Consider the following 11,297-nt stretch of genomic DNA (forward strand, 5'->3'; position numbering starts at 1 on the left):
GCGTGTGTGTGTGGAGGTGCACGCGTGTGTGTGTGGAGGTGCACACGCGTGTGTGTGTGGAGGTGCACACGCGTGTGTGTGTGGAGGTGCACACGCGTGTGTGTGTGGAGGTGCACACGCGTGTGTGTGTGGAGGTGCACACGCGTGTGTTTGTGGAGGTGCACACGCGTGTGTGTGGAGGTGCACACGCGTGTGTGTGGAGTGAATACGAACAGGTGCGTAGAGGGGTGAACACGTGTGTAGAGGGTGAACACGTGTGTGTGTGTATATGTGTGTGTGGAGAGGTGCAGATCCCTCACTGGCGGCGCGAGGCGAGGCTGCGAACCGGTCCAGTTCGACTGCGGCTAAAGGCTCCGCTCTGTTTGTTTTCTCTTCCGTTCAACGAGGAACTTGCTCGGTTCGCCCGTGCCGTGTCCAGATGAGATCCCGTTCGGGCTCGGGCTGCGTCTGTCTCTTCTGGGGCGGGTTTCTCTTGCTCCCTGCTGCAACGCAACTCGTCTTCCCCGTCGGGGTTTCCCGCCGTAACGGGGAATCTCTCCAGCAGCTCCACGATTCTCTCCAATGGGTCTCCAATTCTCTCAAACTCCCTCCTCGGGATCGGCTCTACTCACGCGGCCACGTTTGTTTTCCTTCGACAGCCCCGGGGTCGGGGGTCGTCCCTGTGACGCGGCCGTACGGATACCGCGTGGAGTCAAACAGCGCCCCCCCCCACTGACCACCCCCCGCGATTCAACGGCGGTCACGTCACAATTAAAAAACGCGAACACCTGGACCCCCCCCCACCTCTCCCCCTCTCCACATCTCCCCCTCTCCCCCATCCCCCACCTCTCCCCCATCCCCCACCTCTCCCCCATCCCCCCCCACCTCTCCTCATTCCCCCCCCACCTCTCCCCCATTCCCCCCCCCCACCTCTCCCCCATTCCCCCCCCCCACCTCTCCCCCATTCCCCCCCCCACCTCTCCCCCCTACCTCCCTCTACCTCCCCCCACCTCTCTCCCCCCCACCTCTCCCCCATCCCCCACCCTCCCCCACCTCTCCCCCACATCTCCCCCCCACATCTCCCCCCACCTCTCTCCCCCTCACCTTCCGCCCACTCCCCCCCCCCATTTGACAATGGCTATTGATGTAACGATGTGATTTTAACTGCACGAATTAATAAAAAAAACATTTGCAACGGCACGTTTCATCCGCAGATCCCAGTGCGCGTCCGTGTATGGAACGCAGTGAAGGCCGGTTTCAAGGGGTGAGTTTTCAGGACGGACTTAAATATATCGAACGACTGGTTGTCTTGTCAGCAAAAGACAAAGCGTTGTTCCAAAGATTTGGAGCTGAACTTGGCAAAAAGCCCGATCACCCCAGGAAATTAGCATTGACATCTGCATCTCTTCAGCCGAAAACCAGTTTGTTGTGCATGATCAGGTGTCTGTAGCCTCAGGCTCTTTAAGGACTGATTCATCCCGTTATTTATGTTTATCGCATGGCATTGCGGCTCTTGATATATTGAGATTTTTTTTTAAACCAAACTTAAAACAGTGGCCTTGTTATTTTGTGGTTAACGACTCCTGTGCATGACGGTCACACATCCAAGCACTCTCCAGTCTCCACCCCGCTCAGTAGCTTCTGAGATCTGACGATTATTGTCTCCTATACAGAGTGGCCCAAACGTCAGGACAAACCGGGTTATTTATTCTATTTTAACACTTGCTTTAAAACGTTGTAATTGCTTATTCTTTAAGTTAATGTGTGTTCTGTTATTATTAATATCAATGTTCATGTTTCCCTTTTCAGATGACATTTAACATGTTTAACAAAACTGACTAAAGACGAAAGAGTTAAATTAGTTTTTATGTAGGATAAAGATGCCAGCTGTACTCTTTAAAAAACGTCCTAAATTCATTTCAAAAGATAATTAATGCGTACATGAATTTTAATGGAAGCCAATTTGAACATGTGTTAGAATAAGACAACCCTACGTGATTTATATACTCTTTGGTTCTTTCGGTAAAAGTCACGCAGGTAGAAAAATAATAGATCACGACGTTTCGATCGCAACACAAGCAATCATCATCAGGTGGGGCAACCACAGCAAGAAAATAATAGATAACATAACCCTGTGGTCCTGAATTTTGGCCCATCCTGTAGATTCATCTACCCTGCTTGCAAGGTTCAGGAATCTAAAACACGTGGAACGCCCCTTCGATCCGACTGAAGCGATGATTGCAGTACCTGCAAAACACCGCGCTTGAATCCAACACAGCAGGAACATCACCCACCCACCAAATGCAAACAAAACCGAGCAGGACCCTCCTGAAAGGACGTCTTGAGACTCGCCAAAGGCTTCCCGCACACGTGAGCGACGAGGCTTTCTTCACACCTGATTAAGCTGGATGTAATCTCCAGCGAAACGTCGGGCAAAATTGTAACAAAAATTATTTGTAACCATTTTCAGTTGTCAGATTTGCCCACGTGACAACTTGCTTTGATTGATTTGGGTGGTGGCAGGCTGTATTTAAACATTTATATTCTACTGGACACTACACGATCTACCCCACAGGATACCAGTTATGAATCACGGTTTTGGAAGCCCAAGAATGAGTCACGAAAACACGCCATGCGCCCAGCAACAAACAGCACTCCTGTACTTGACGTGTAACAGGCAAGGCATTGTAACACGTTTGTTGAATGGAGCGAGGTTCAATAATTACACTGGTCAACAAAAAAACATTTTTTTCTGGCCTGGACTTTTGCAGCTGTTTTAGACTAATTTCAGGGTGCTGATTCCAAATCTGATCTCAGATTTGCTCTATCACATCATTTTTATGCTATCGGCATACCCCATTTTCATTGATTTTACCCGAAATTAACTCTGTCACTTATGATTCCAAGTTGTTGCGAGTCAGTGACTGCTTTAGTGTTAAAATATGGTGCTGTATTTTTAGGATAGTGTGTTTATAATATAATTTTATGTAGATATCCACATTCATTTAATATTTTTCTTCCGCAGTTTTTATTGAAAATGCAATATTTGATATCTCAAAAACCTGATGTGATAGACAAAAACTGATGCCAGATTTGGAATCAGCACCCCAAAATTACATGAAAACCGTTGTAATACCTTATGCCAGAAAAAGTGTGTGACCAGTGTTATACGAACCTCAAAAAATAGACAACGTGGACGGGAGGGAACTCCCAAGTCGAGTAAATGCGAGACAAGCAGCAGAAAGAGAAGAGCCGTGATATCGATGGAAGACGCCATCCAGGCTGCGTTTCGTCTGTGTCGGTCCCGCGTGTTCGGTCTCGTTCGTAGCGTCGGTCACTGCATCGCGCGCTTTAAGATGCGCTTCTGTGGCCGTCTGGAACGCTCTTCCGATATTTGGAAGCCACCGAAGTAATGAACTTTTCAATCTAAATTGAACACTCATTTCTTTAGAACTGCGTTTTGTGTTTAGTTTGTTGTTCTCCGGCCGCACCTCCGATAACAGCGGTTGGCTAGGTACGGCGCGAAAGAAGTTCAACATACTGTACATACAAGCGCGTTAAGATGTTCCCGATGCTGCTGCGGAATTTAAGCGCTGTATTTAACTCAAATCCTTATCCTCGCTGTGTGTCTCCCTTGTTCTCTCCCGTCCTCTCCCGTCAATCCCGAGTGTTCCATTAGCCCAAGTGTAACAGACACGATTATCCGCTGCCATGGTCGATCCTCTGCTCGACGAAGACCTCCACATACCGTGTCTGTTATTTAATTGCAACTTGTGACGTACTGCCGCAGCCGCACAGCGTTTGCTCGCTTGCAAACAGAGAAGAACCACAGACGAGCGGGGAAAGGCAGCCAACAATTGGCCAAGCTCTGCGGTCCTCTATATATTAAGGTGTTAGTGGCCAATTCACGAGCGTTTACATGCGGGAGAGAACCGGAGCACCATGGAGAAAACCCACGTGTGAGGGCGAAACGCTCTATCCCAGCGGCGGCCAACTGGCGTCTCCCGAGCCACATGCGGCTCTTTAACCCATCACATGCGGCCCTTTAACCCATCACATGCGGCTCTTTAACCCATCACATGCGGCTCTTTAACCCATCACACGCGGCTCTTTAACCCATCACATGCGGCTCTTTAACCCATCACATGCGGCTCTTTAACCCATCACATGCGGCTCTTTAACCCATCACATGCGGCTCTTTAACCCATCACATGCGGCTCTTTAACCCATCACATGCGGCTCTTTAACCCATCACATGCGGCTCTTTAACCCATCACATGCGGCTCTTTAACCCATCACATGCGGCTCTTTAACCCATCACATGCGGCTCTTTAACCCATCACATGCGGCTCTTTAACCCATCACATGCGGCTCTTTAACCCATCACATGCGGCTCTTTAACCCATCACATGCGGCTCTTTAACCCATCACACGCGGCTCTTTAACCCATCACACGCAGCTCTATCGAAGGGGCATAACGTAGAACGCACTATCACAGTAGCAAAGATTAATGAATGTCTCCCGTGCTGTGCCGACAACTGTCAATACACACACACTTACATACAAACAGTTGGTTCTTTGCAGAACTCACGGGTACTTTTTGCCTCTTGGTCCGTTACAGGTCGGCCACCCCTGTGACTATTCCACACAGACAAAATCAGGTCTAGTCCTCAGTTGTACTGCACCGTAATCTCCTGGCGAGCCAGGGTATGGCGTGGGACATTACCCTGGTCAAAGAAAGGATTTTACCCCACGTAGGCTTCTTATCCCACTGCACCCTCTCGTTACCCCTTCAAATGACATGCCGTGTATGTGTCTTCTGAGGGTAACCTTGCATCGTTTGACTATGAGGGTGCCCTAAATGTATGGAACCGCCCATGGATAATTTGCTTGGAATAACAACAGATGGCATTAGATGTTTAGTGATTTAAAAACAATAAACAGATGAGCAGACAGACGACGATGAACAGACACAGGTAGACGGACACAGGTGGGTAGAAATAGGTAGAGAGATACAGGTGAGAAGACAGGTAGACAGAGACACAGGTGAGAAGACACGTCGACAGAGACACGGGTACAACACAAGCAGGTGAACAAACAAAGGTGGGCAGGCACACATTAGCAGGTACAGTATTCACAAACGTGTAAACGTAGGCATATCAGAATCTTTCTTTTGAGATTGTAAGAATCCGATGAGCTATGCATTTTTTTTTCACACAGATATCAGATGAGCACATACAGGTGAGATACACAGGTAACACGACGAAGGTGATAAATGCGTAGAGAGAGACACATACAGCCGAGAAGACACCGGTGAACAGGAATGACTGAGCAGACACAGGTAGGTACATGAATGACATAGGTAGGCAAACAGAGGTTGAGTTTTTCCTCGGCAGACGTCGATCTTAGTAATCTGCACAGGAGCGCAGACTAAGGTAGGCAACTTCTTGGTTCTTTCGGTAAAGTCACGTAGAAGGGAAGTAATCAAATAATATAAATAAAACATAATATTATTATTTTATTACTTCCCTTCTACGTGACTTTACCGAAAGAACCAAGAAGATGAATCCCTGCAGTCACGAAAGCTTTAAATCAAAATTTAAGGTAGGCAAGTCATTATGACCGCAGATTCGCTCCCATTCATCTCGTGCCCTACCTGGCCACGTACAAAAGTTAGACATTACACTCATTCCGTACAGGTAGGCAACACACAAGTTCGCCTCCTTCCCTTACCCGTCTCGTACCTCGCCCGCTCATCCAACTTTGACCACACAGGTACGAACACACCGGTTCGCTCTCATCTCACACCTAGCTATGCATCTCACACCGCTCGCAACTCATACCCACTCACCCCCAGAGATAGGCACCCATTTTGATCAAACGCTCCCCCCTTTAAAAAAAAAAACACTCTCATCCCGCCGGTGGGTCTACCTTACAGGTAAACACTCGGACCGCACAGTTCGACAAACACGCACACACACAAGTCCACCTCCCTCTCCCCGTACCTCTCTCGCTCGTACCCCGCCTGGAGCATGGTCGCATTGTATCGCTGCGCCGCGGTGCCGTATCCGCCGCACAGGGGAGTCGAACTGGGGCTCGCCAAGCCTAGGGCTGCTCCTCCGCTCGAGGAGCAACTCTGCCAGGACCCGGGGCTGTGTCCTCCTCCTCCTCCACCTCCTCCACCACCTCCACCTCCTTCTCCAGAGTCCGACCGCTCGCCCGCCGAGAGATGGTGGCACTCCCCGCCGCTCTTCTCCATGTGTCCGGTATCAGTGGAGGAGAGGCGGGGAGTGAGGGGGATGGGGCGAGGGGAGTGAGGGGACGGGAGGGATGGAGAGGGGGAGGGATGGGAGAGGGGATGGGGTGGATAGAAGGGAGCGAGGGGATGGGAGTTATGGATAGAAGGGACGGCAGGGAGCGAGTGATGAGAGGGAGGAGTGGAGTTGTGGGGGGAGGGGGTGGACGCGAGCGAGGGATGAGAGGGTGGGGGGAGTTGTGGGGGGAGGAGGTGGACGCGAGCTAGGGATGAGAGGGAGGGGGGAGTTGTGGGTGGAGGGGTGGACGCGAGCTAGGGATGAGAGGGAGGGGGGAGTTGTGGGTGGAGGGGGTGGACGCGAGCGAGGGATGAGAGGGAGGGGGGAGTTGTGGGGGGAGGGGGTGGACGCGAGCGAGGGATGAGAGGGAGGGGGGAGTTGTGGGTGGAGGGGGTGGACGCGAGCGAGGGATGAGAGGGAGGGGGGAGGGGGGAGGGGTGGACGAGAGGGAGGGGGGAGTTGTCGAGGGAGGGGGTGGACGCGAGCGAGGGATGAGAGGGAGGGGGGAGTTGTGGGTGGAGGGGGTGGACGCGAGCGAGGGATGAGTGGTGGAGTTGTGGGTGGAGGGGTGGACGCGAGCGAGGGATGAAAGGGAGGGGGGGAGTTGTGGAGGGAGGGGGTGGACGCGAGCGAGGGATGAGAGGGAGGGGGTAGTTGTGGAGGGAGGGGTGGACGCGAGCGAGGGATGAGAGGGAGGGGGGAGTTGTGGGTGGAGGGGGTGGACGCGAGCGAGGGATGAGAGGGTTTGATGGGATGGCAGGCAGCTAGGGATGGGAGGAATGTGAGGCGGGAGTGAGAGTTGGGAGGGATGAGAGAGAGAGAGAGTTATGGATGGGAGGGATGAGAGTTAGGTATGATAGAGGTGGGAGGGAGGGAGGGATGAGAGAGAGTGAGTTATGGATGAGAGGGATGCGAGTCGTGTGGTGTGTGGCTAAGATGAGAGTAGTAGCGGGTGTGCGTGTTCGTCTTTGTCTATGTATTTGCGTCCGTGTGCGAGATTATACGTATTAAAGTTTGTCTGTGTGTGTGTTTATGTCCCTGTGTACATGAATGAGTCTAAGTGTGTGTGTGTCCCTGTGTACATGAATGAGTCTAAGTGTGTGTGTGTCCCTGTGTACATGAATGAGTCTAAGTGTGTGTGTGTCCCTGTGTACATGAATGAGTCTAAGTGTGTGTGTGTCCCTGTGTACATGAATGAGTCTAAGTGTGTGTGTGTCCCTGTGTACATGAATGAGTCTAAGTGTGTGTGTGTCCCTGTGTACATGAATGAGTCTAAGTGTGTGTGTGTCCCTGTGTACATGAATGAGTCTAAGTGTGTCTGTGTCCCTGTGTACATGAATGAGTCTAAGTGTGTGTGTGTCCCTGTGTACATGAATGAGTCTAAGTGTGTCTGTGTCCCTGTGTACATGAATGAGTCTAAGTGTGTGTGTGTCCCTGTGTACATGAATGAGTCTAAGTGTGTGTGTGTCCCTGTGTACATGAATGAGTCTAAGTGTGTCCGTGTCCGTGAGTCGCTCTCCGTCTGCGTGTGTGTGTCTCTCTCTCTCCAAGCGTTGTGTAGATCTGCTGTGCGTCCCGCACGCGCATGGCTGCGTGGTCACCTGTGCTCGTCTCTGTGCGCGTGTCTGTGCTGAACAAGGGGATAGCTCTGGGTGGGGGTGGGGGGGGGGCCAGGTACCCCCGTCGCTACGAAAACCCCTGTGAGTGGCACCCGAGGGGCAACCTCGGAGACTGCGGAGTCGAGATGCGGAGCGCACATGGCGTGGTGTGTGTGGGGGGGAAGGGTGGTTCATGGTGGGTGGTGATGATGAGTGTGGGGAGGGCGGGTAAAGCTGTTAGCTGTTGATGCTGGGATCCGCATGGCGCCATCGACACCGACTGCTGCTGCTCACCCGACCACAAAACTCTCCTCACTCGACTCACCCAAACCTCGCCTATCCCTCGCCCACCTCCCACACGCTTCTAACTCACCAGAATCCTCAAGCACACACGGCCAACATAGACTGTGTCACCCCTTCTAATCCTCACCCACACATCACTTCCACCCTCGACTCACCCACAACCTCTACTCACCCGTAACTCACCGACAATCTCTCCTCTCTCCTCACCAACACCTCACCCACACCTCACCCACACCTCACCCACACCCTCTCCTCACCCACACCTCACCCACACCATCTCCTCACCCTCTCCTCACCCACACCATCTTCCTCTCATCCTCACCCAACGCGCACCCTCTACCCAGCTACCACACACCGGCACCGCACCGCACCACCCCCTTGCTCACCCACAACCGCTTTACACCTCACCTACACCCATAGCCTCCCCCTGCCCTCCCTCCCTCTGCCCTCCCTCCCTGCCCCCTCCCTGCCCCCCTCCTCTGCCCCCCTCCCTCCCCCTGCCCCCTCCCTCCCCCTGCCCCCCCCCCCTCTGGCCCCCTACCTCCCCCTGTCCCCCTCGCCCTGCCCCCCATCCTTCTACCCCCCCTCCTCCCTCCCCCTGCCCCCCTCACCCTGCCCCTCATCCCTCTACCCCCCCTCCTCCCTCCCCCTGCCCCCCCTCACCCTGCCCCCCATCCCTCTACCCCCCTCCCTCCCTCCCCCTGCCCCCCCTCACCCCCTCTCCCAGGTAACGCGTTGTCCTGCCGTGTCTCCTCCTGTAAACAGCTGCCACCGGTACAGTCCCCGCTAGAAGACAAAGGTCCCCCGTGTAGCCTTGGCAGGCTGTCGGGGCAAGTGGCTGTTGGCGAGCAGCACCTGTGAAGGCCGGCACAAGAGGGTAGTTGGCCAGCACCGGCTTTGTCTCCCGAGTGACGATGTTTACACGTCGCACCGGGTACTCATTTGACGCTGAGTAGACCTCGGGGTGGCCCAGTGCACACCCGCAACTCGTACACACGGGGGGGGGGTTGTTTGACCATACTTCACCACGTTGGTCAGTGCGAGCTGGTGAAGAGTTGAGCAGAAGATCAGGAGCGGTTCAGGTACTATCACTGCGCCACTGATGTTATCCGTGGCGGGTGGGAATTGAACTCAGGTGGGCGGGTTCAGTTTGCCAAAACCACTGTGCCACCACTCCACCTTCTGATGATTACGCAGATAGATTGCGGGGATGTTGAAAGTGATGGACATGGTGACACAGTGATGATGATGATAACGACAGGTCGATGATAACACGGTGATGATAGGGTGCTGACTACGTGATGACACGGTGATGATGGTACGGTGATGATGAAGACACGATCATTATGATACGGTGGTGAGGTTGACACGGTGATGATGATGGCCACAAGGTGATGATGACACGGTGATGATAGTGATAGGGTGGTGGTGACACGATGATGATAACGATTAGGGCTGAACGATTTATCGATTTCAAATCGAAATCGCAATTTTAAACAATGCGATTAGCAAATCGCAAAGGCTGCGAATTTTAGCGATTTGAAAAGTCCTATTACTTCCTTATTGGAATTGTTATATTGTTTTATTATAACTTAATTTATTTAACTTAACAATTGTTCTATGTTTGATTGTTCTATTTCAATTGAAACATTTTAATAAATACATGTTGGAAGCAATTCATATATTTTAAGTTCTAATCCTTGCATTAGAATATATAGAGCAGTTCATATTTTGATGGTATCATGTGGTAATGCACCATCACATGTTTTAAATCTATTACACAGTGACTATTGAACTACAGCTTGGCTTAATTTTTTTATCGCAAATCAAATCGCAATATCTGTCAGAAAAAAAATCTCAATTAGATATTTCCCCCAAATCGTTGAGCCCTAACAACGATGGTGGTGATGCTGAATGTTGATGACGGGGGTTGAGTACATGTTCGCAGCGCCCTCTGGAGGCTCTGGTGCCACGTCTCACGCGAAGCCCCGTAAACTCAACACATCGTATTCTTGGGTCTTCAGTAAAGCCACGGCGATAGATCAAATAATACAAAATAATATCACGACGTTTCGATCGCAACACAAGCAATCGTCACCTGATGACGATTGCTTGTGTTGCGATCGTCACCTGATGACGATCGTCACCTGATGACGATCGTCACCTGATGACGATCGTCACCTGATGACGATCGTCACCTGATGACGATCGTCACCTGATGACGATCGTCACCTGATGACGATCGTCACCTGATGACGATCGTCACCTGATGACGATCGTCACCTGATGACGATCGTCACCTGATGACGATCGTCACCTGATGACGATCGTCACCTGATGACGATCGTCACCTGATGACGATCGTCACCTGATGACGATCGACACCTGATGACGATCGACACCTGATGACGATCGACACCTGATGACGATCGACACCTGATGACTGACGATCGCTTGTGTTGCGATCGAAACGTCGTGATATTGTTATTATTATGTTTATTTGCTCTATCTACGTGGCTTTCCCGAAAGACCCAATAATATGAATTCCTGCACTCACGAAAGCTTTAAGTCAAGACTTTTTTTTTACCAAGAAAAGCCTCACTTAGTCTCGTAACTCTTTTTTTAAAGAGATTCCTGCCAAGATTCCGAAGGAGGGCCCGACGTTACTCGAGTAATCTTCACATTTCTAATGTTTTGGCCAATATCGGTTACAGTAAAGTTTTGTGTTGGGCTATGGTAGCAAAGAACCCGGAGGAAACCCGCACAGGGGGCGACGTTTTCCGTGTATAATACCAACCGACAAATTCGCGATGTATTTTTTTTTCCAATTTGGACCACAACGCCACCACGAAAATGTCCAACTCTTACGATTGACGTCACGATATCTTTAACATCCACTGCGAGTGAAGCAGACGGCGCGTGGTAGTATTTGTGTTATGGTTGAGACGCACTTACGCAGTATTGACCAGGGCGGCCGCTGAAACCGAACCACGAGCCTCTGTGACCAGCGGGCTACCGTGAGGTCGCACGCCACCGCCCGCACCAAACACGCTGCCCTTTTTGTCAATCCCCTGCAGGGTGAGGGCCTCCCTGAGCCGTCCAC

The 11,297-nt window shown here is 51.6% G+C and overlaps 2 protein-coding genes across 5 annotated transcripts in view; both read right to left on the reverse strand.

Annotated features, from left to right (window-relative positions):
* Window positions 1-6,102, reverse strand: part of LOC144943660 (inosine-5'-monophosphate dehydrogenase 1-like) — a 35,812-nt gene extending 29,710 nt beyond the window's left edge. For 3 of the 4 annotated variants that reach the window (XM_078871344.1, XM_078871345.1, XM_078871343.1), the window contains exon 1: window positions 300-657. Coding sequence is in view for 1 of the 4 variants with exons in the window: in XM_078871342.1 (XP_078727468.1) it covers window positions 5,985-6,013 (29 nt within the window). In the remaining 3 variants the exon portion in view is untranslated. Of the gene's footprint in view, window positions 1-299; window positions 658-5,984 lie in introns of those variants that run through there. The other variant, XM_078871342.1, reaches the window with a different exon arrangement.
* The window catches only part of YOD1 (YOD1 deubiquitinase), an 87,794-nt gene that overhangs the window by 54,335 nt on the left and 22,162 nt on the right, over window positions 1-11,297 (reverse strand). The gene's annotated exons all lie outside the window — the stretch shown is intronic.

The sequence above is a fragment of the Lampetra fluviatilis genome, chromosome 32 (assembly GCF_964198595.1).
Source record: "Lampetra fluviatilis chromosome 32, kcLamFluv1.1, whole genome shotgun sequence".
NCBI lineage: Eukaryota > Metazoa > Chordata > Hyperoartia > Petromyzontiformes > Petromyzontidae > Lampetra > Lampetra fluviatilis.